The sequence below is a fragment of the Chelonoidis abingdonii genome, chromosome 8 (genome assembly GCF_003597395.2).
Source record: "Chelonoidis abingdonii isolate Lonesome George chromosome 8, CheloAbing_2.0, whole genome shotgun sequence".
NCBI lineage: Eukaryota > Metazoa > Chordata > Testudines > Testudinidae > Chelonoidis > Chelonoidis abingdonii.
The window spans coordinates 55,898,270-55,922,196 of NC_133776.1; the positions used below are offsets into that span (position 1 = coordinate 55,898,270).

At 46.6% G+C, this 23,927-nt stretch overlaps 1 protein-coding gene across 1 annotated transcript in view; it reads right to left on the minus strand.

The window, feature by feature from the left end:
- The window catches only part of LOC116818669 (ovotransferrin-like), a 55,611-nt gene extending 51,216 nt beyond the window's left edge, over positions 1-4,395 (minus strand). The window contains exon 1 of the mRNA XM_032769799.2: positions 4,214-4,395. Within this exon, the coding sequence (XP_032625690.1) occupies positions 4,214-4,256 (43 nt within the window). The 5' untranslated portion in view covers positions 4,257-4,395. The remainder of the gene's footprint in view (positions 1-4,213) is intronic.
- Positions 4,396-23,927: the final 19,532 nt, after the last annotated feature.

The window sequence follows — 23,927 nt, forward strand, 5'->3', positions numbered from 1 at the left end:
ATCCTTCCCTACAGACATAGGTCTCCCATGAGACCCTTCCCTACCTGTTCCCAATAGCAGGACTCCAGGGCTTAGGGCCACTGTGTACTGGTTTCTTACATCTAGATTCAAGTGGATACAAAGGGCTAAATTCACCTCTGGTGTAACCTCAGTGGAGTTATGCACAGATGGATTTGTCCCAAAGTGTAGGGGGGTTGATATTTTTATATTCCAGCTCTTACTAATTGGCCACCTCAGATTCAAATCACTAGGAGATTTCTGCTAAAGCTCCTCACCCTGGCCCAAATGCAGGATGATTCTTAGGGTTTGTGCTTTTAGAGGAAAGTCTTTCCTCTTTCAGGAAGAGGAAGAAATAGGAGCAAATGCAACCTTCTGTTACACCTTTGTAATTCCAGCGTAACTAACCTCTGTGGAGTCACTCCAGATTTGTGGTGTAACTGAGAGCAGGCTGTGGCCCACAAACTGAAAGCAGGGTAAACGTCAGGGCTTGAATAAATACCTTATTCCAGGTTCCTCCTCTGTGTCAGAGAGCTTTCCAAATTTGCATGTGTTTCTCTGCCAGGGAACTACTCTCCCACTTTTCCTTCATTCCTTAGGAGACAAGCTCTACCCTAAAGTCCTGAGGTCACTCCTGAAGAGATGTGCAGAAGGGGAGCTCCTGCCATGCAGACCTTAAGGTATATAACAGGGCAGCTCCACTATCATGGAATTCCTGGTCTGCAGGGTGGGAGCTGCTCTCCTGCGTAGGCTCTCCTGCTCTCCAGTCTGCCTGCCCTGTGCAGCTTAGGAAGTGCCCAGGAGGAGGATTCCTACCCTGCAGACCCCAGAGAAGTGCGCACAATGAGAGCTCTGCAGCTGCAGGCCTCTCATGCTGCAAGGGCAAACTGGAGTGGAAGGCTGAGCACCTTGAGTTCCTGACAGTGTCAATGGAAGTGGAAACGCAGCATGTTCTCTGTTACAGACTCACCACAAACTTGCAAGTTCCCAAACAAAACACTTTGTGAGAGGGAAGTGAAGGCTGGAAGGCTGTTGCGATCACCCCCAGGAGACACCCTCACAAAAAGACAACACACAGGAACATATTCTCTGACGTGGCTAAACCGCACTCAGTGCAGGACCGGACATGGGGGTGAGAAAAGGTGGCTTGATGCCTCTTTTCCCCAGCTGATCCTGGAACTGACCGGGATCCAGTCCTTGGAGTAAGTTAGAGAAGCCCAAAGGGCTGTTCCCATAAGTGGGGATTGCTGGAGCCCAGAAGCACCCTAGTTACATCCATGTCCATTGGCATGCCTCTTGTCCCAGATATGGGGAGAGGTGGCATCACCCAGAGCATCTCCTCACATCAGGGGAATTCCCTGGTGGCCAGATAAGTCAGCTTTCCTCTGCTGTGTGCGTCCCTGGAGCCAAATCAAGCAGCTGGAGTGAGGCTCAAGATCTGCCCAGCATTTCCACCAGCCTACACCTTGGAGAATTTGGAAATTGGCTGTTAAGGTATGCAGCCAGTCTCCATCTGCCATCCCTCCCTATGCAATCACTCACATAACCACCAGCCCACATCACCCCCGTATTGGTAACTCTGCCCACCCTTGGGAATTGGTGGCAAATAAAAATCTGCTGTGTAAAGCTTAGTTCCAATTTCACGGGCCAGGTAGGATTTTTGTGCCATTGGAGAACGAAGACAGATTGAAGATACAGCAGTGCATTGAATAGTTTAACCATTAGTAAAGATTGAATTGTTGACAAAAGCAAAGAAAGCTGTTCCATGCAGGGTGGCATTACAGACTTACATAGGATAATGGAGTATGCTGAGCCTGTGCATTGTAGAATCTAAGGTATTGTTTGAAAGCACATGGCTATTACTTATTGAATATTTGTGTATTGGGTACCACCATCACCATGTAGGAATGCAGGGCTCTGAATGCAGGTGTTGGTGTGTAGTAATGCTTTCCCACTTGTTTACATTGTCATGGGAAAAACTGATGTTGAATGATGGTGGAAGTTGGTTGGAGTATAAAAGGGCCTCATCCAAACCTCACTAAAGTCAGTGGAAAGACTCCCTCTGACTTCACTTAGCTTTGCATTAAGCCTCACGTGAAGGGTATTGAACTGCTAAAGTCTAAGCTTTCTGTTTCAGAAAATGCATGTGGTTTCTTTTCCACAAGTTTTCTTTCTGTAGGTTGTTACAAAGGGGTAAAAACACCTTTGCACTCTTATCTCTTATTCACCATGTTTTTTGTGTTTGGGAATATAAGAATAGATATAAGATATAAGGATAGATAACTTAAGCCCCAATTCTGCAAACATGTCCTTTCTTCACTGCATGCACATGAGCTGTTCCATTGACTTCAGTGGGACTACTCACATGCATAAAGTTACACATGCATTTAAGTGTTTGCAGGATCAGGACCTTAAGAAGGAAGGACAGAACATTATTAACAGATGCTCTTTTTATGCTGATTGAGAGCTTGGATCAGTCACAGTGTTGTGGATGCTGATTATTTAGCTAACATTAGTGTCCAGAGGCCCAGATTGGGATTGGGGGCCCCAGTTATGCTAGATTCATAGCAGAAGAGGACACTTCATTTAGGACAAGAAGCATTAAGGGAACATAACAAATACCTGGTGGGAAGAGGATAAGGGTAACAGTAATAAGATTATGCAGTCACAATGTGTGCACAACTTGCCTGTTCCAAATCACTACAAAATAGAATGTCTGTATAATAATCAGTGCCTGTTTCTGTTTGTTTTACCTGTAAAACTCTGCCATTGTCCGTGTGCTTTTTCTGCTTGTTTCTAATTGTTGTCCCAGTCCCAGCTTCTATTTTAAAATCTCTGCTTTTACTGATTGGTTTAAAAAATCTCAGCCTGTTTTTCTTTTTACAGTTCTATTTCTAAAATGCCTTCCCCTACTGCCTCCCATTTAAGTCAAGGAGTAACACTGCCAGGGACGTGGCCTCATTATCAGCAAATAGAGGAGTCTGGGTAGGAGAGGAGACAGAGAGACGGATTTGTCATGAGCGCAGTCAACCTTTTACACAAAGGAAACCAGGAGCCTGAAAGAGCAGGGGCTCCAAAGGCAGGAGTACAGACATATCTAGTGGAAGGAGACTTGTGGACCTTTATTGGCCTAGGAGAAGAAAGAGAGGCACTCCTCACAGCCTCATCTTGCTCAGCAGGGCTGGGGCAGAAGAGAAGGGGTTACGGTCACTAGTGGCACCAGACCGTTAGAATAATAGAATCATGGAATATCAGGGTTGGAAGGGACCTCAAGAGGTCATCTAGTCCAACTCCCTGCTCAAAGCAGGACTTAATCTCCAATTAAATCATCCTGGCCAGGGCTTTGTCAAGCCTGACCTTAAAAACCTCTAAGGAAGGAGATTCCACAGGCTCCCTAGGTAACCCATTCCAATGCTTCACAATTGCAGAAGCTTCTTTGAGATAACCCCAAGCAATTCAGGGTATTGTGGAGAGAGCCAAGCCCTGGACTCTCAGACAAGGTCTTAGGGTCGGGGGGAGGGTGGTTGAAGGGGCACGTCTCTTTACAAGAAGGGGGTCCGAAGTTGAGCTGCAGAGACCCGCGCCCCCGCCCCCCCAAGAAGAACATAGGACAGGTTAGAAAGACAGGAGTCTACAGGTTCTGCAGTATTTTTTTGTAATTTTCACATTAAAGATTCTTTGCTAAATATTATTTTAAGAATCTTCTCTAAACACATGTGCATCCTCTGTAGGGAAAGTTTTCAGTGACTCTCTTCTTATACCAGCGCTCCACCAGGGGGACATACCTCCACCCATACCTGCAACAGGAGCTCCATATAAAGAGCAAACCTGAAACTGCAGGCTTTCCCTTCGGACTGTTTTAAGGCTTGATCCAAAGATCATTGAAGTCAATGGAAAAACTCCTGTGGTTGTCACTTGGCTTTGGATCAAGTCCGTAGCAAAATAGGAACTGTGGTAAAGTTGCTGTAATTAGCGTTAAAATTGCCATCTCCGGGCAGCAAGATCTCTGGCAAACAGCTGACACAGTCCAGCACCCAGCAGCTATTTTCCCTTTGGTTTCTGTCCTGCACAGTTCAGTGACTGTTGGCGTTTACTGTGCACTGCAATTAAACTGGCTCCCTTATTGCAACCTCCTCACAGTCTCTGGCTAGTGCGGGGGCTGCTGAGAATGACAGTGATGCCCCTACCTCGAAACAGCTGCTCTGCAGACACTCACCCAATATCCCCAAGCACAACGCGGCATGGAGAGCAAACTTCATCCTTCTCTCCTGGGCTCAGCAGCCAGGTGTTGCAGGAGCTTCACTCAGAGACTGTCGTCTCTGAGTCTGTGATGGCTCCTGGGCTACTCTTTGCCTTTTTATAGAGAGACAGGGCTCGCTGTGTTAGCAGAAGCAATGACTGGCAGTGTTTGTCCTTGTTTCCCAATAGCTCCTCGATTTCCTCACCCCGCCTCCCTTCCCCATTCCAGTCAGCCCATTTTCAGGCAGCATTTCACTTGGCACCGAATCACACACATGCATGAGTGGGAGCAGGGCAGGTGCATGTCGTTCACCCAAGGGATTTAAAATGAGAAAGTCCCACTTTGTATCATTTCAATTCCTGCTTGTCTGAAATACAGTGGGAAGGGCTATTTTCTTTGTTCCAGCCACCCCCTGCCTTACAAAGGCTAATCTCAGAGAGCAGCTGTGAGAATCAAATCCAATCTAGACTATTTTGTCTTCTTTCCCATTAACTGTTGCCTTTCCTTCTCACCAAGGAGTCTTTTCCTGTCCTGTATGCCTGGTCTTGGCAATTGGGACATTAGTCAGTGCCTCCGAGAACACCTGATAGCATGACTGCAATGCAGGAATAGGAGTCAGTAAGAGGAACCGCACAATCACAGAGCACCTTCAATACAGAAGGAATGAATCCAAAGTGCTTTATTATCCCGCTGAATGACTCACTTCCTTTGGGACATCCCTGGGCTGTCCTCGCTACACCCTTCCCTTGCCAGGGCTACCTGCTCTGGCAGCAGTGCTGGCTCTGCATTCCCCTGCAAGCCTCTTGTGCCTTTAAAAGGACTTTTGCTCTGCAGTTGGGATTCTCTAGGGGGAAGCTGACATAGCGTGGGGTGAACTGGCCGGAGCATAGCTAGGAACACAACCTCTGGAGCGAAGCGTTGGAGCTAACAGTGCACAGCCACAGTGGTCTTACCACATCCTCTCCCTGCTCCCTCTAACGACTGCTCCTTCCTGTCCCTCCTCTGCTAGACCACCAGTTCAGGTGGTTGTGACAACTCATAGCTCTTACAGTTGTTGAATCTCTTCTCTGGCCCACCTGGTTCTCACCTCTCCAAACTACACAAGCGGCAGCTAAAGTGTTCTTCCCCCACCACTCCTCCAGTTGTGCCAGCTCCCCCACCCTCAGATCCCTCCATTGGCTGCCTGGGTCTTTCCCCATTAAGGCCCATATTCAGCATAGCACTTATGCACATCCTTCACTTTAAGGATGTGCTTGACACCCATTGAAGTTAGCTCATTCTTCTCCTGAGGGAGCTATTCCATTACCCAGAGCCCTCTGCCGAGGCCATGCAGTTCAATCTAACAAGACCCATAAATTCCAGAAGTTGGGACTATTAAATTCTGAGCAGGTGGTTTTGGAAAATTTTAATCTACAGCCTCTCGACTCTCCCAAAAGAAAAGACCCGCCATCCTTTCTGCACAGCGTTCCTTCCCCAGCCCAATGCACCAGATAGCCACTTTCTCCATCCAAATCCCTCCTGCTCACTCCATTCTTCCATGAGGCCCACAGACACTAACCCACTTCAGTATACTGCCGTCCCACCCTAATGCATAGAAAACAACAGCAAGGACTGGAGCATAACTATGATGAGGTATCTCTGTTCTTTAGGCTTCCCAGTATGTTCCTGTCCAGTCTTCAACTGGCCCTTAGATATTCACGTATTTCTTTATTTTTACATCAAGCAGCACCCAGCACTCAGTCTGGGATTAAGAAATAAGGATGAAATTCATCCTGTGCTAAGCCAGGCCTCGCCAGCACTAAATCCCTCAGTAATGCTTCGTGCTGGCCTTCTGCATGGAGGTGAATTTCACCCTAAGGGAATTAGTAAAGTACAGCAATAATTCATTCAGGGGCAACCAAGAGGGAGGGGTTCAGGAGCTGCCACAATCTGCAGCAACCACCAAGGCTTCACACCATTCTCCCCAGGCCAGCCCAGTTCCCCAGAGGTTACTGTCCAAGATGCTGGCATTCTAAGCCTGGAGTTCCTAACACCGCCAATATCTGGCTATATCAGAAATTACTTTAAATTCTCCCACTTGTACGCATAGCATGGTACAAGGACGTCTATAAATAAAGCAAATAATGGGTGGAAGAATGTGGGCTTGTTACATTCCAGAGGGTGAGAGGCTTTGCAGGAGAGGATAACCACTGCAGACAAGTTGTTTACCACTTACTAGCTGAATCAGAGGGAGCTGGTAAGAAGTTCCTGTTTGGAAATAATCAGGGGCTATTGAGATCCCATGACCTACCCAAACTGGTGACTGTGCCATCTCTCATTCCACAGTGACCGTATCATACTGTGCTCTAATGGGACATTATATATTCCTCATTTAAAGAACTCCAGATCCTCAAAACCCGCTTTTTCATAATGCTTTAAAGCAATGAGAGACGTTCATCCAGTCATTTCCTCTGGCTTCACATCAACAGTTGCCAAGTGTCTTATTGCAGTTAGATTGTGGGGGTTTGTGAATATCCTTTCTGCTGCGACTGGTTTCCTCTTCTTTCCACTGAGCAAATACTGCTTTCTCGCTCTGTAGTTCTGATGGACCTTGAGGTGAACATGGCATTGTGTGCTCCAGACTTGGAGGCAGTGTCAGCACAGATCAGGAAAGCAGTGTTTGTTGTTCCCTGGTAGGGGGAGCACAAAACATTTGCTCCTATAAAAATGATGCCGTGGAATTCTTGGTGATAGGACAGTTGATTTAAAAAGAGACCCCAGATGTTTAGATTCTGGAGAATTTTCCCCACCAAATGGAAAAACCATTTTACAGTGAGCCACATTTTACCTGTTAAGAATGCCCTAGTCAATGGAGTGACAGAACCCAAGGGAAAACCCCTGGATGCTGGGGCAGGGTATTGCTGGTTGCGGAACATTAACCTGGGAAACATCTTCCCCTGGAGCTTAGGATGAGCATGTGTCTTGCCTCTTTCGCAGGTCAGTGCAAGCCATACCATGCTGCAGAGGCCTTGCCCAAATGAAGATACATACCGAAGGGCTTAGCATCTCCCAAGTCCCCTTGAGATCCCCCACCTCACATGCTCCTGAGAAATACTATCCTGTGGAAGGAGAGATGAGCCATAATCACTGACAGGATATCTTTTAATCTGCGATACTACAGCAACAAGCACATTAGGACTGGGGGAGGGGAAGACGGTGTAGGCTCGATTAAATGGACAGAGATAGCTAGATTAGATGAAAGAAAGAAGCTAGTGACTGAGCAATGAAAGGGTTAGGGTTAGCTAGCTGTTGCCAACATGTTTTTAAAAAACAATTGATAAAGGGACTTCTTTCTTCAAACAGTGTCATCCAACTGAACATCTATGCTTATCAAGTGGATTAAGGCATCTGGTGTTCTTCTTCATGCCATACGACGTACTAGAGTATGTGAGAACCTGATGTGAGCTATGCATTTTCTGTGGTGGTTGTTTTTGTTTTACATACAACACGCGTACTACTTCAAAAGGAACCCTAAAGCAGGGATTTGTGATGATGACTGCTGGGCAATCAGCAGGGCTGTAAATCTACTTTGCACTAGCCTGCTATGCACTAACCGGCCATATGGACCCTGCTAATTTCCTAGTAGTGCACTTTGATCTATTCCCATTTCAAAGTGGAGTGGATCAAAGTGCAGTAACGAACTTGTAGTGTGCCATTTTCCTTTTTTTAATTTTATTTTTATTTCCTACGAATTTATCAATGTTTCTCAAAAAAATCAAAAATGGGTGAAAATCAGTGCAAAAAATTAACTTCACAGCTTCCCAGGTATATATCAGGATTAATAGGGGGGATGGGAGGACAGAAAAAAGCAACAAATAGAGAAAAATGAGAGTTTGTTGTTTATGAAATCATTATCTCTAGTCCCCATTATGAAACAAACAAAACTCTGTGCAGCACAATCTCACAGCGGTCCTTGCAGAGTATCTTTTCCACGCTGGCTCACAAAAGGCCTCCTCCAGCAACCAAAACATGGGTTTCTAGCCCCTGAAGCAGGGCAGGCTCCAGCTTTTTTGCCATCCCAAACAGGGCCGGCTCTAGGTTTTCTGCCACCCCAAGCGGCAAAAAAAAACAAAAAAAAAACCAACCATGGCAGCACAATCGTGCCGCTCCACTCTTCGGCGGCAATTCGGCGGCGGATCCTTCGCTCTGAGAGAGACCGAGGGGCCTGCCGCCAAATTTCCTCCAAAGAGCCGGACATGCCGCCCCAGTAGCAGCTGGAGGGCCGCCTCTTGGTATTGGCCATCCAAAGCACCTGCTTCCTCAGGTGGTGCCTGGAGCCAGCCCTGGCCCAAGCAACCAAGAGAAAAAAAATCTGCGATCGGTGGCACTTCGGCAGCTGCTCTACCGCGCCGCTTCATTCTTCAGCGGCAGTTCAACGGTCCTTCCCTCCAAGAGGGACCAAGGGACCCACCGCCGAATTGCCACCGAAGACCCGGATGTGCCGACCCTTTCCATTGGCCGCCCCAAGCACCTACTTCCTGCGCTGCTGCCTGGAGTCAGCCCTGCCCTGAAGGATGCCAAAGAGACTAAACAAGAACCAGCACTTCAACAGTACTCCCATCCTAAAATCATCATGTCTCCTGTCACAGAGGTGGGACATAGGAACTGGTGCCAGGAGAGAGCAGATCCGGTCACTGAGATGCAGACCCACCAGCAGCAGGTCCTGTTCCTGGCCTGGGGGCAGGAGGGGGTCTCTGTCTGGTGGGTGAAGCAGATGGAATTCAGTGCCATGAGGCACCACTTCAGACAATGACACAAGCCCTGGCCCTGCTACTCACAGGGGGTGGGGTACATGGCACTCATGGCAGGGGAGGGGGAGGAGGTGGCCCATGGGAGGAAGGGGGTGGGGGTTACCCGGCACTGGAGAGGACAGTGGGAAGCAGATGGGCCTGCATGCCCGAAGGCAGAACTGACTGGATGGAGTTGGGAGGGGAGCCCATGCCCCTGCTCCCTGCATTCTGTCACTGCAGTGGTTTCAGCAGGTTTCCTGCCCAGCTCACTCCCCCAGTGCACAGCTGCAGCAGCCAGGGCCAATCAGAGGGGTGCCAGGAGGGCCATTTGGCCTGGGTCTCAAGCTCAAAGGGTGCCTCAAATCTAGACACTTGTTAATTTTTTGGCATTTGATAAGTTTCACGACTTATTTTTATGCACATCCCTATCAGACCAAAATGTGACACACACTTTCAGCTTAGAGCAGCAAATTTAAGCAAATAGGAGATGTGATTTGGTAAAAGACATATTTTTTGTTAACTGATATAGATTTTGTCATATTAAAGAGTTTAAAATGTTCATAAATATTAATACACCTCTACCTGCTATAACGCGACCCGATATAACACAGGTTCGCATATAGCGCAGTAGCAGCGGGGGTCCGGAGGTGCTTTAAAGGGTCCGGGGCTCCGGCTGCTGCAAGGAGCCCAGGGCCCTTGAAATCACCACTGGAGCTGCTACCCCAGGGCTGCAGCAGCAGGGTTTGGGCAGCACTTTAAAGGGTCTGGGGCTCTGGCTGCTGCAGGGAGCCCTGGGTCCTTTAAATCACTGCTGCAGCCCTGCCACCGCTACCCTGATATAATGGCATTTCACCTATAACGCGGTAAGGATTTTTGGCTACCCCCAACGACGTTATATCGGTATAGAGGTGTACAAATATATTGGTTCTATTGGCATAAGATTAGACCGTCATGAACATGTCCTCTCAGATCAGCTGATTACATAAACAAACCACTACTAGTGGCTAGTGCTGGATCAAGTGTGTGTTGAAGGGTAGAGAATTGTTACATTTTAGCGTCTTCATAGTTTTACATCTAGTTGACTAAGCAGTTATTTATGTGTAATAATTCGTCATTATTATCTTCAGAGGGTAGCTAAAAGAGATGACTGGTTGGTTGGTTGAGCCCTATGTGGGTACCTTGGCCATCATCATGGACTTTTGTAGTCTATAGGAGCAGATTCAAGGTGAAAATTTGTGAGGGCAATCTTGTACAATGAGCTTCATGAGGACACATGTTTGAAAACTTTGGACGTTATCCCTCTGTTTGTATCCGTTTCTGTGTTTACTATATATATGTCATCCCTTTGTCTTCAGCTCAGCTTGTTATATTATACCCTGTGTGCTTGAGTTTTGATTCAGTGATAAGGATAATTACCTGTCTGACTGTTCTTAATTAGTATTCCTTTGTTTTAAGTCCTTTAAGCATTTGTGTACCATTCAGCATTTGTGTACATATTTACAGTAGAAGATTTCAAGTGTAGATAAGCTACTTATTTATAGCAGAATATTTCAAGTGTGGATAGGCTACTGTAGTGGGGCAGCTGCCCCACTCATAGAATCATAGAATATCAGGGTTGGATGGGACCTCAGGAGGTCATTTAGTCGAACCTCCTGCTCAAAGCAGGACCAATTCCCAACTAAATCATCCCAGCCAGGTCTTTGTCAAGCTGAATTTAAAAACCTCTAAGGAAGGAGATTCCACCACCTCTCAAGGTAACCCATTCCAGTGCTTCACCACCCTCCTAGTGAAAAAGTTTTTCCTAATATCCAACTTAAATCTCCCCCACTGCAACTTGAGACCATTACTCCTTGTTCTGTCATCAGGTACCACTGAGAACAGTCTAGATCCATCCTCTTTGGAAACCCCTTTCAGCTAGTTGAAAGCAGCTATTAAATCCCCCCTCATTTTTCTCTTCTGCAGACTAAACAAACCCAGTTCTCTTCAAATTAGTTGTTTTGAAATTCCAAGTAACATTCCACAAGATGCTGATAATCATGCTTTCCCTACTCGTCTGCTGACAAAAACTCTTCCAAATGGTGAGACCTGCACAAGAGACTGGTTATGCTGGAGTATGGAAAAACAATCTCTGTACTGTGCACTCTGCTTCATTTTGAACAAAAGTGCTGCAAATGCATCGTGCATGGGATTCTTCCATCCTAAGTGCAGGACTCTGCACTTGTCCTTGTTGAACCTCATCAGGTTTCTTTTGACTCAGTCCTCTAATTTGTCTAGGTCCCTCTGTATCCTATCCCTACCCTTCAGTGTATCTACCACTCCTCCCAGTTTAGTGTCAACTCCTCCCAGGTTAGTGTCACTCCTGGGAAAAGGAGTGAAAGCAGCCAAGCTAGGCTGATTGGGGAAGCAGCCACAGCTGTGGCCAGCTCAATTAGGGCCCAGCGTGCCCTGATAAGAGGGCTGGGGGCCAGGAGCTGAGGAGTCTCTCTTGCAGTGGAGAGAGAAGGACCTGGCTGCCTGGGAGCAGGGTACCAGAGGCAGAGCAGTGCTGGGCAAAGACAAGAGGAGCTGGGGAGCTCCAGCCTGGCAACTCCCCAGGCTGCAGGCCTTATGCAAGGCTTAAAGAACGTATTGGGGCTGCAGAGGTGCAATCTGGGGTTAGGCAGAGGCAGCTGGTCCAAACCCCCTTGCCTGATGAGTGGCTATGACAGACTGTAGTCTGCCCCAGTGAGCGGGGGCTAGATGATGACTGGCAGTAGCCACTGAGGCAAGGTGGGTGAGAGGGTTGGGAGTTCTCCTGGGAGGGGAAACCCAGAGTGAGGCGGAACTGCTGGGGCACAATCCCGAGGAAAGGGGCACCGGAGTCTGGGAGGGACACGGGGCCAGCGGCAGGCAAGACACCGGTCTGCAGAGGGTACTCCATATGCTGGAAAAGAACTAATTCCCAGGATGACCGGCAGGAGGCACTACGCCAGTAAGTTCGCTTTGCTACAGTTACATATTTACTTTAGAACATTTTCAGGTGTAAATAGGCTACTTATTTATAGTAGAGCATTTCAAGTGTGGATAAGCTACTTATTTACAGCAGAACATTTCAAGTTGTAAAGGCTACTTATTAACACTAGAACATTTTAAACATTTAAAGTTTCCCCAAAAGGTGGGAAATTCTGAAGCAGTATCTTCCTGTTTCACTGCATGGGATATCCAAAACTAGATGGTCTGCATAGATTGATGGTGTTCAACCATGCGCAGCATTTGAATTCAGTGAGAAAGGCTTTAAATGAGCTTGAATCTCTCAATCTCATTGCACAGGCTCGAACTGAACTTCAGTCTATTCAGAAGTACATGTCCAAATTTGAATGCATTCTGATGTCATCTTTGTAGATGTAGCTACTTACAATGATCCACCAAACAAATCTGGTAATTTAAGCACACAATGATACACTTGATGTTGAGAGGGATAACATTGAAAGTCTTATCAATGACATTCAATAGATTCATGAACAATGGGATACAATCCTGACTGAGTCCAAATTAGGAGCACAGAATATTGGCATTTCATCTGAGTTCTCCACCAATCACAACTTACCTACTGAATCTGATGCCAAGCAGCATTATAGGGTCAATGTCTTCCTTCTCATCATTGACTCTGTTCAATCAGGTCTGCGCACTCCGGTGGATCAAAGCAAGTTTGATATAACGCAGTTTCATCTATAACGCGGTAAGATTTTTTGGCTCCTGAAGACTGCGTTATATTGAGGTAGAGGTGTACTTGAACTTGGACTCTCTGGGGTGTTTCCTAATATCACAATGACATTGAGTATTTTAGTCAGTTTGCCTGCATCAGTGGCTTCAGGTGATTGCACCTTCAACATGTTGAAGCAGGTAAAGACCTATCACTGTTCAGCTATGGGACAAGGGCATTTGAATGCGCTCGCCATGCTTAATATCAACTGTGGCACTGCACGAAAGCTAGATTTTTCCTCAATAATTAGTACATTTGCACAGGAAAAAGCTAGAAAAACATTTGTTAAATATAAAAATATTCAAATTATGTCTCACTCTTTTTTTGGTGCCTTATTTTGTTTTCATGTGTCCTCATTTTTTATTTTTATTATGGCCAAGGGCGTCAAAAGCTGGAAGTGGCCTGGGCTTCTCTGCACCTCTGAAAGGGCCTGGCAGCAGCCCCCAACCAGCAGTCATCCTCCCCTGCACAAGCACACTGTGCCATCGCCAGGGTGTCTGTGAGCAGGGAGTCAAGTCAGGGAGTTCAAGCCGGTACAAAACCCAGGTAGAAATCAGACACAATCCGAATACTGGATTTTTCAAAACCTGGGAGTTTTTCAGAGGTTTTCAATAAAAACGCTGAAACCAAAGGTCTATAAATATGGTTCATTAATCAAGAAGTGGAATCAGTTTTTCAGCTGCTAGTTTAGTTTAGGACTGAGCTTTTCAACTTTACCTGCAAAAATGCATGTGCATTTGTGCACCTAATTTGCACACACACAGTTACCAAGATTGCATGTGCAAGTGAACTAACAGTGCACAAGTGGCTAGTTAGACACATAACTCACTATTTACATGCACCAAAATGAAGGCTACAAACATGCTTACATGTTTGCACATGCATTGGAGTGGCTTCACTTTAAACAGGAAGGGGCTGATTACCTAAACATAAAAGTTCTTCTGATTGATTGTTTTTTAAAACATTGGGCCAGATTTTCAGGTGATGTAAATAGAAATTAATGGATCTCTGCCAATTTAGACCAGCTGAGAATTGGGCCCCCTCCTTGTACTGCAACTTAGCATGACTCAATAAGTTGGCCATAAATAAGATGAAATATCATTACACATCATGAGTTCGTTGCATTACACCACCTTGCTGGTAGGTGTTCAGAAAGAAGATACAACTGCAAAGTTACAGAAATCATGAAGAAATACAAATGAACAAATCTTCCTGACCAACCACAGACTATCAGCACAGCATAAACATTTCTGGCCCCAAAAAAAGGAACATGACTTGCACTCAGAATGAAGAAGTCAGTCAACAACCTGTTTCTTCATTTGCGAGTAGGAATAGTTTATTAACTATGTGTGTGTTTGGGGCGGTGCGGGGAGGAAGATTAGGGGGGAAGTTAGTGTCCATGTGATGATTCTATATTATTCAAATGTTAGCACTCAGTGAGAGGGAATTCATGCTCTGCAGAGATCTAGCTCAAGGCCTATGCAACAGTTAAGTCCTATGGGCTGAATTGACACTGAATTGGAGCTCTGTTCTTGTGCTAGTTCTTTTCACAGAGATGAATTCTACCCTGTGAGAGGTACCGAAACAGCGACAGGTATTTCAACCAACCTTTGGAGCATTGATTTCAATAGAGATATTCTTATTAGAAAATACTTATGTAACCAAAGAATTATGACAGATTGTGACAGTTTCCTTAACATTAAGTCGAACATGCCTCGCTAGCCCAGGTTATCATCATCATGAGTGCCAGCAAGAGCTGGGCAGAGTTTCTTCTGCCAATTGGAAATTCAGAGAAAAAAATACAGTTTTGTTCAACTTCTGCAAATGGCGGGTGGGGGGGGGGGGAATGGGGAAAATAAATTCTGAAAAGTCGAAATATTTCCATGCGCCTATTTCTAAACAGAAGACATTTCCACACTGTCTTTGAAATGGAAGTTTTGTTATAAAACTTGCCTTCAAATATGCTAAAAGGTAATAAAAATATTTTTTTCCATTTTCTGTCAAACAAAATTTTAAATTTGACCCCAACGTATTGGGAGAAAGGAGGTTATCTGACTGAAAAAAAGAACAGTTTATTTAAGTGACCTAAATAAATTTTTTCTTTGCTCCGGTTTTGCATGAACCGAAAAGATCAAGAATTCATCATGCTCTACCCAAATATTCCCTACTAAAGATTTGGGCGGTAGGGGGCGGAATCGGTGGAAAAAATCACCACAACGAAAAACAAAAAAGCCAAAACAGGCAGACCCTCATGTAATCGCAAGTTCTGTTGACTTGCAGTGGTTAATTACATAGGGAATACACAGAATTCAGGATTTGAAGGACTCAGGAGATCATCTAGTCAACCTCTGTTCAAAGGCTAGGACATAACCCATATTGAAATCATCCTCAGCTATGGCTTTGTCAAACCTGACCTTAAAAACTCCTACAGGAAGGAGATTCCACACCTCTCTATGGTAACCCATTCCAGGTGCTATCACCACCCTCGCTTAAGTGAAAAGTTATTCCTACTATCCACACTAGACCTCCCCCACTGCAACTTGAGACCCTCACTCCTTGTTCTGTCATCGAGGTACCACATGAGAACAGTCTAGATCCATCCTCTTGGGAACCCCTTTCAGGTAGTTGAAAGAGTCTATTAAATCCCCCATCATCTTCCTGCTTCTGCAGCTACAAACAATCCCAGTTCTCCAGAGCCTCCCATAAGTCATTGTGTTCCCAGCCCCTTATCATTTTTTGCCACTCTGCTGGACTCTTTCAAATTTCTCACACATCCTTACTTGTTAGTGTGAGGCCAAAACTGCGGACATAGTACTCCAGATGAGGCCTCACCAATCTGAATAGAAGGGAGATGAATCACCATACCCTCGATCTGCTGGCATTGCTCCTACCTTTACACGTGTCAAAATGCAGTAGCCTACTTGGCAGACAAGGGAAACTGTCGACTCATTATCCAGCTTCTCGTCCCACTGTAAACCCCCCCCCCCCCCCCCGGGGTCCTTTTCTGTCAGAACTCTGCCTAGCCACTCGGTCCCTGAGTCTGTAGCAGGCAGTGGGATCTTCCACCTAATGCACGATCTGTACTTGGTCCTTGTTGAACCCTCATCAAGATTTCTTTTTGGCCCAATCCTCTAATTTGTCTAGGTCCCTCTGTTTTCTATTCCCTACCGCTCGCAGTTGTATTCTACCACTACCTCCCAGGTTAGTGTCATTTGCAAACTTGCTGAGGGTCATAATCCATTGCCCATCTGCCAGATTATTAATGAAGATACTTAACAAAACCAAGCCCCAGTACTGACCCTTGGGGCACCACTTGAATACCGGCTGCCACAACTGGACATGGAGGCCATGATCACCACCCGTGAGCCGATAATCTACCCGCTTTCTATCACACGTATATATCCATTCATCTCAGCCCATACTTCTCTAACATTTTTGCTGGGCAGAATACTGTGGGAGACTGTATCAAAGCTTCAAAATCAGGAATAACATATCCACTGCTTTCCCCTCATGCCACAGAGCCAGTTATCTCAATCATAAGAAGTGCAATTAGTAGTCAGGCATGACTTGCCCTTGGTGAATCCATGCTACTGTTCCTGATCACGTTCTGCTCTTCTTAAGTGCCTTCAAAATTGATTCCTGAGATCTGCTACCATTGGATCTTCCGAGGGACGAGTGAGGGTACTGGCCTAATAGTTCCGAATCCTCTTCTTCCCTTTGTTTAAAGATTGAGCGCGACGCATTAGCCTTTTGCCAGTCCCCCCATTCACCGATGAGTTTCAAAGATAATGGCCAATGGCTCTTGCCAATTCGCAGTCTGCCAATTCCATTTAGCAACTTGGATGCCAGGGCATCTGGACCCATGGACTTGTGTTGTCAGGTCCTTCTAATAGCCCTTGAACCAACTTTTGTCTCCACAGAGGGCTGGTCACCTTCCCCCATACTGTCTGCCCAGTACAGTAGTCTGTGAGCTTGACCTGTTACTGGAAATGGGTTACCTTAGGAGTGGTTGGAAATCTCTTTCCTCTAGAGGTTTTTAAGGTCAGGTTTGACCAATAGCCCTGGCTGGGAATGATATTAGTTGGGGATTAGTCCTGGCTTTAGGAGCAGGTGTGGTTGGACTATGATGAACCTCGAGGTCCTTCCAACCCTTATGATTCTAATGTTCCAGAGACAGACAGAGCAAAATAAAAAAGCATTGTGAGTACATAGTTTTTGTTCCACACCTCTTCACTAGGTTTCCTCCCCCAAATTCAAGTAAGGGGCCCACGACTTCCTTGACCAGCCCTTCTTGCTGCTAACGAATACCTGTAGAAACCCTTCTTGTTACTAGCTTAACATCCCTTGCTAGCTGCAACTTCAAGTGTGATTTGGCCTTCCTGATTTCACTCCTACATGCCTGAGCAATATTTTTATACTCCTCCCTGGTTATTTGTCCAGTTTTCCACTTCTTGTAAGCTTGTTTTTTGTGTTTAAGATCAGCAAGGATTTCACTGAGCCAAGCTGGTCGCCTGCCACATTTACTATACTTTCTACACATCGGAATGGTTTGTTCCTGCAACCTCAATAAGGATTCTTTAAAATACAGCCAGCTCTCCTGGACTCCTTTCCTCCTCATGTTATTCTCCCATGGGATCCTGCCCACTGGGGATATGGTCTGTGGACTTCAGAGGCATGCTGGTGATTTACACAACCTGGCAGTCTGATTTGTGGTCTGTCTCTGGATTCCCAGCACCACCCAGCTTGTTGTTCTGGCAGAGGGCTTGTTCTGGCTTGTTGTTCTGTCGAGGGCTGAGGATTTTATGCAAGATGCAGCCAGGTACAAAGCAGAGCGAGATTAACAAAGCAAAGAGAGTGGTTACCTTTACACCAGGAGAAACAAGACTCAGCCCGCAATTTGATGTAATTCCATGAGCATGCGCTATCCCACACACCTATGGGTCTCATGACAGTAGAATGGAGTCCCAGTGAGAAAGCCGACTGCCGTCCATTTTATTTGCTCGCTTGCTCTGGAGGCCAGTTCAGGGAACAGACTTGGAAAGTGCCTCTCCCTCCTACACTCCTAGGAGAAAATGTCCGTAAGGAGAGATGGGTAGGACAGTGTTCAGGTAAGGGATGCAGAGAAAGAGGGAGCACTGGTGGCCCCAAAATGGGGAAGTCTGTGGACTTCATCAGGATTGACCTTTGCTTGTATCCCATGTGCAGAGGAAACAGTGTGAGCAAGGTGAGAGGTCCCCTGGACGTGGAATTGGTTTGCTTTCTCTGCACACGAGCAGGTCAGAATCTGGGGGCAGGGTCTTCACCTCTGTACAAAGGGGAGCCCAGTGCCACCACACTGGTCAGGAGGGGGAAAGCGCACAGCTGGTGGATCCGTAGCTACACAGCAGCTCAGGCATTTTACATACATAATGCAAGAGGCACATTGGAGCTATGGGGCACACTCTGTGGTTCTGCCCAGCTCCTCAGAGCTTTGGTGGGCTGTGGGAATATTTCCAGAAAGGTGCTCGAGGTCCACACTGTTTGAATTTGGGGGACCTCACTTAAGCACCTGATTTGTGGTTCGCAGTTATTTGATTTGAAAGCAATGCCATCAGCGGATTCCCCCAACACACTCGAGTAACACTCTGTGACAAATTATTCAAGTGTTGCAATACGTTGTTTGCTCCTTGACGGAATGAGTCAAACTGGCTGGCTGAGTAGGAGGAGCTAGTGGTCTCTGAATCAATATTTGTTGCTAAATATTGCCCAATTGATAAATCCCATACAGCAAACAAAGGAGCCTGTGTCTGAATCAGCTCCTTCCTGCACTCAGCACTAACCCCTGCTACAGGCTGTGACCTTGTCTGAAGTTGCTTAATCTATTGGATCTGGCATGTTGCTGGAACTGACATCTGAAGTTTTGGTTTGGCTGGTACCTAGTACCCACTATTTAGCCTGATTCCAATAATTCAACTCTCCTGCATATCCCTCTTCAGCTGTGGAAAAAATGGCCATCTCCCCTACTTCCAAGATGTGTGTTGTACCTTTACCAGCTGCTAACATGCAAGTGGAGTGAGCAAGATTGTTGTGAATGAGAAACAGTGCGGTCTTTCATTTCATCTTGCTGTGTGTGGGTCTAATATCCCTGCTAAATTTCCAGTCCCACAGCTGAAGTCAGTGACCCATTTCTGCTTGGTCACAGTCAGCAGTTAATGTGAAATTCCCTAACTCCTCTGGATATTTAATGAGTGAAATGCCTTTTAATGATGTATTACAGGTTGGATAATTAACACAAAATTAACAGGATTATTGGGTAAACTTAACCCTGGCTAGTTCAGGATTTCTATATTTTCAAAGGATGCAATGGATATTTCTGGAGGAGAGCACTGAAAAATATTTTCAATGCTGAGGAAAGGTATTTACGAACGCAACCACTAAAGCTGACTCCAGATTCCATGTAACCACGGCTGGACTTTGTTTCACTGCATTTCCCAAGCACCTCTTTTTGTTTGCACAGATGTTTGGGGAGCTGTTTATGAGCATATCGGCGAACAGGGGTTGTTTTGTGAGCATAAGTGTACTTGCATATGAATAATAAGAATATTCCCAGCAAAATGCTTACTCACCCATGCTAAACTGTATTTGGAGCAAGGCAGTCGTGGGGAAAAGGAGACCAAGGGAGTGAGGAAACCAGTGATTTTCAAATGAACAACTGAGTGCTGACTCCCAACGGGCAGCAGCGAGGCAGGTGGCTGTGCAGAGGGGAGGTGTCCACACAGCCACAGGGCCCTTGCCGGTCAATGCTGTGTTCATCCCAGTCCATGTGTAAGGATCCAAGGGTGGAGGATCCTCTTGACCTGCTGCTTACAAACAGGGAAGAATTGGTAGGGGAAGTAGAAGTGGGTGGTAACCTGGGCAGCGGTGACCATGGGATGGTTGAGTTCAGGATCCTGACAAAAGGAAGAAAGGAGAGTAGCAAAATACGGACCCTGGATTTCAGAAAAGCAGACTTTGACTCCCTTAGGAAACAGATGGGCAGGATCCCCTGGGAAGCTAATATGAGGGGGAAAGGAGTCCAGGAAAGCTGGCTGTATTTTAAACAAGCCTTATTGAGGGCGCAGGAACAAACCATCTCAATATGCAGAAAGAATATCAAATATGGCAGGCGACTAGCTTGGGTTAACAGTGAAATCTTCAGTGAGCTTAAACGCAAGAAGGAAGCTTACGAGAAGTGGAAATATGGTCAGATGAGTATAAAAATATTGCTCGTGCATGCAGGGGTGTAATCAGGAAGGCCAAAATACAACTAGAATTGCAGGTAGAAAGAGATGTGAACGGTAACAAGAAGATATGTTAGCAACATGAAAAAGGTCAGGGAAAATGTGAGACCCTTAATGAATGGAGGAGGCAGCCTAGTGACAGATGATGTGGAAAAAGCTGAAGCACTCAATGCTTTTTTTGCCTCAGTCTTCACAGACAAGGTCAGCCCCCACACTGCTGTCCTGGGCAACAAAGTATGGGGAGGAGGTGAGCAGCCCTCAGTGGTGAATGAGCAGGTTAAGGACTATTTAGAAAAGCTGGATATGCTCAAGTCCATGGGTCCAGATCTAATGCATCCAAGGGTGCTGAGGGAATTGGCTGATGTGATTGCAGAGCCAACTCAGGGGATATGGGGAGGTCCCAGCTGATTGGAAAAAGGCAAATATAGTGCCCATCTTTTAAAAAGAGAAGAAGGAGAACCTGGGGAACTACAGACCAGTGAGCCTCACCTCAGTCCCTGGAAAAGTCATGGAGCAGGTCCTCAAGGAAATCATTTTGAAACACTTGAAGGACAGGAAGGTGATCAGGAACAGTCAACGTGGATTCACAAAGGGCAAGTTATTCCTGACCAACCTAATTGCCTTCTATGATAAGATAACTGGCTCTGTGGATATGGGGAAAGTGGTGGATATGATATATCTTTAGCAAAGCTTTTGATATGGTCTCCCACATTATTCTTGCCAGCAAGTGAAAAAAGTATGGATTGGATGAATGGACTATAAGGTGGATAGAAAGCTGGCTAGATTGTCGGGCTCAACGGGTAGTGATCAATGGCTTGATGTCTAATTGGCAGCTGGTATCAAGCGGAGTGCCCCAGGATTTGGTCCAGGGGCTGGTTTTGTTCAATATCTTTATTAATGATCTGGACAATGAGACAGATTGCACCTTCAGCATGTTCGCAGATGACACTAAGCTAGGGGGAGAGGTAGATATGCTGGAGGGTCGGGATAAAGTCCAGAGTGACCTAGACAAATTAGACGATTTAGCCAAAAGAAATCTGATAGGGGTTCAAGAAGGACAAGTGCAGAGTCCTGCACTTAGAATAGAAAAATCCCATGCACCACTGCAGGCTGGAGACCGACTGGCTAAGCAGCAGTGCTGCAGAAAAGGACCTGGGGATTACAGTGGATGAGAAGCTGGATATGAGTCAGAAGTGTGCCCTCATTGCCAGGAAGGCCAATGGCATATTGGGCTGTATAAGTAGGAGCATTGCCAGCAGATCAAGGGAAGTGATTATTCCCCATTATTCAACACTGGTGAGGCCACACCTGGAGTATTGCGTCCAGTTTTGGTCCCTCCCACTACAGAAGGGATGTGGACAAATTGGAGAGAGTCCAGTGGAGGGCAACAAAAATGATTAGGAGGCTGGAGCACATGACTTACGAGGAGAGGCTGAGGGAACTGGGGTTATTTAGTCTGCAGAGGAGGCGTGAAGGGAGATTTGATAGCAGCCTTCACCTACCTGAAGGGGGGTTCCAAAGAGGATGGAGCTAGGCTGTTCTCAGTGATGGCAGATGACAGAACAGGGAGTAATGGTCTCAAGTTGCAATGGGCGAGGTCTAGGTTGGATATTAGGAAAAACTATTTCACTAGGAGGGTGGTGAAACACTGGAATGGGTTACCTAGGGAGGTGGTGGAATCTCCTTCCTTAGAGGTCCGACTTGACAAAGCCCTGGCTGGGATGATTTAGTTGGTGTTGGTCCTGCTTTGAGCAGGAGGTTGGACTAGATGACCTCCTGAGATCTCTTCCAACCTTAATCTTCTATGATTCTATGAGATCCTTAGTTTCAGCAGGTCTATAACTCAGGTTGTGGGTCTCTGACACTCCCTCAGCCCTATCAAGGGAGACGGGAAGCAGCACCTCACTAATTCTGGAAGGCCAAGCCCCACAGGCCAGCCTATTGGGTTGGGATCTCCTGATTGGCTCACATCCATTACTGATGCTAGGAAGTGAGGTGGATGGACTTCCTGAGCAACTGTGCAGACTCCCTGTTATTGCATCAGACCCTGCTCTTTGCCTGTCTCCTGTAATCACACCCAACCCAGTTCCTGTCTCAGCCCTGCACTCATTCCCAGTTCCTGCTGTGCTCCTCCTCTAGGCCTGAGCCTGGCCTCATCTTGGATTCCTGTGCTACGCCTCACTCCTGTCCATCAGCTACCAATTCCAGCTCTGTCCCCTGCATTGACTCCCTGCTGCTGGCTCTGACCCCTGCCTTGACTCCCAATTCTGATTCCAATGTTGACTCTTGGCTTGCTCCTGACTCTGGCTCCAGCTCCGAACCTTGGCTTGAGTCCTGGCTCTGGTTCCAACCGTTGGCTTGGCTCCATCTCTGACTCCTGCCTTTACTCATGGCTTCGGTTCGGATCTTTGGCTTGGCTCAAGCTCCAGCCCTTGGTTGACTCCTGGTTTCTTGTTCTAGGCTTTGACACTATTCCAACCATTAGACCAGACTCCTGTGGTGTTTAGATGTGCTTGTAATTATCAGAACTGGGAGCACTGGCTGTTGGGAGTCTGAAAGGACAGGAAACAGGAAGGAGAGGGGAGGAGTTGAGGAGACTGAGTGAGAGTTACAGAGGGTGCAGCAGCAGCTTGATAAAGAGGTTTCCACTGTAAAAATAAAATCCTGTTGAAGCTTGTTAGTACCTTGCCTGCTTGATACAACAACTGCCTATGTCCTGGTTGCTAACAAGCTGTCTGTAGTGTGGCTAGAAGCTGAGGAAAGGGGAACAGGGCCCAGGGACAACCTCTCTATGGAACCACTTCTACACATGACAAAGTGACATGTGAGATGGTCACGGAGATGAAAAGTGGCTAATAGGGGCCAGCCCTGTCCCCAGAGACATAGGATTTGGAAAGCAGCTGCACCAGGCAAGGTGAAAAGGGAAATGCAGAAGCAGCAGCAAGAAGGGCAAGAGCAGCTCCAAGATGCTGCCTCACAATCTCCTAGGCCTACTTATCTCCTACTATGTCTTACTTCCCCCGACCCTCTCACTAAGACTGGGTCTACTTTTGGTGCTGGGGTGTGATTCCTAGCTCACAGAGACAGGTTCACACCAGCTCTCAGTGAGTGCGCTAAAAATTGTAGTGTAGCCACATTAGCACAGGCAGTGGCAAGCAGCAGCACAGGCTAGCCACCCTGCGTATGTACCCACCAAGGCCAGGGGATGTACCTTGGACAGCTAGCCTAGGCCACCCACTGCATGTGCGACCACAACAGCACTACCTTGCTGAGAGCTAGTGCAAGTATGTCTGTGCGAGCTAGGAATCACCCCTCAACTCAGCTCCACATTTTGCAGCTAGCTGCTCCTGTTTATAAGCGCTGTATCAGGGAACAGAAACTACGCCACATGCCCTCAGTGACCAATCACAGACTGAGAGTACTGGTTTTCAAACAGTGAAGTCAAGGGGTCTACTTGCATGAGTAAGAACTTAATGTGAGTAAAAGTCACGGCTGGCCTTACCATGAGGTGAATTGAGACGGCTGCCTCAGGTGCTAGATTGGGGGGGAGGGGCACCACTAGGACCCAGAGTGTAGAAAATTGTGTCTGCTGCTGGTGCGTACGTATTCTCTCTGCTCTGGATGCACAGAGATGGTGGAGTGCTGTGCTGTAGGAAGGAGGGCACAAGAGACATAACAGGCAGGCAGGATGAAAGGTGAGAGGAAATAACAGAAAGCAGCAGGAGCTTCAGGAAAAGAGAGGAGGAGAAGCCTCTTATGTACCTCTCTAGCACCTCCAGGAGCCTGGACTGATTAACACCAGCTTCTCAGGGAGCTTTCTGTTTCCTGTTGCTTCCCTGAACCCACTTGAGGAGAACAGGCAGTCAACTGAAGTAGTAGGAGCCAGTTAGGACCTTAAGATGCTGATATCTTCCCTCACT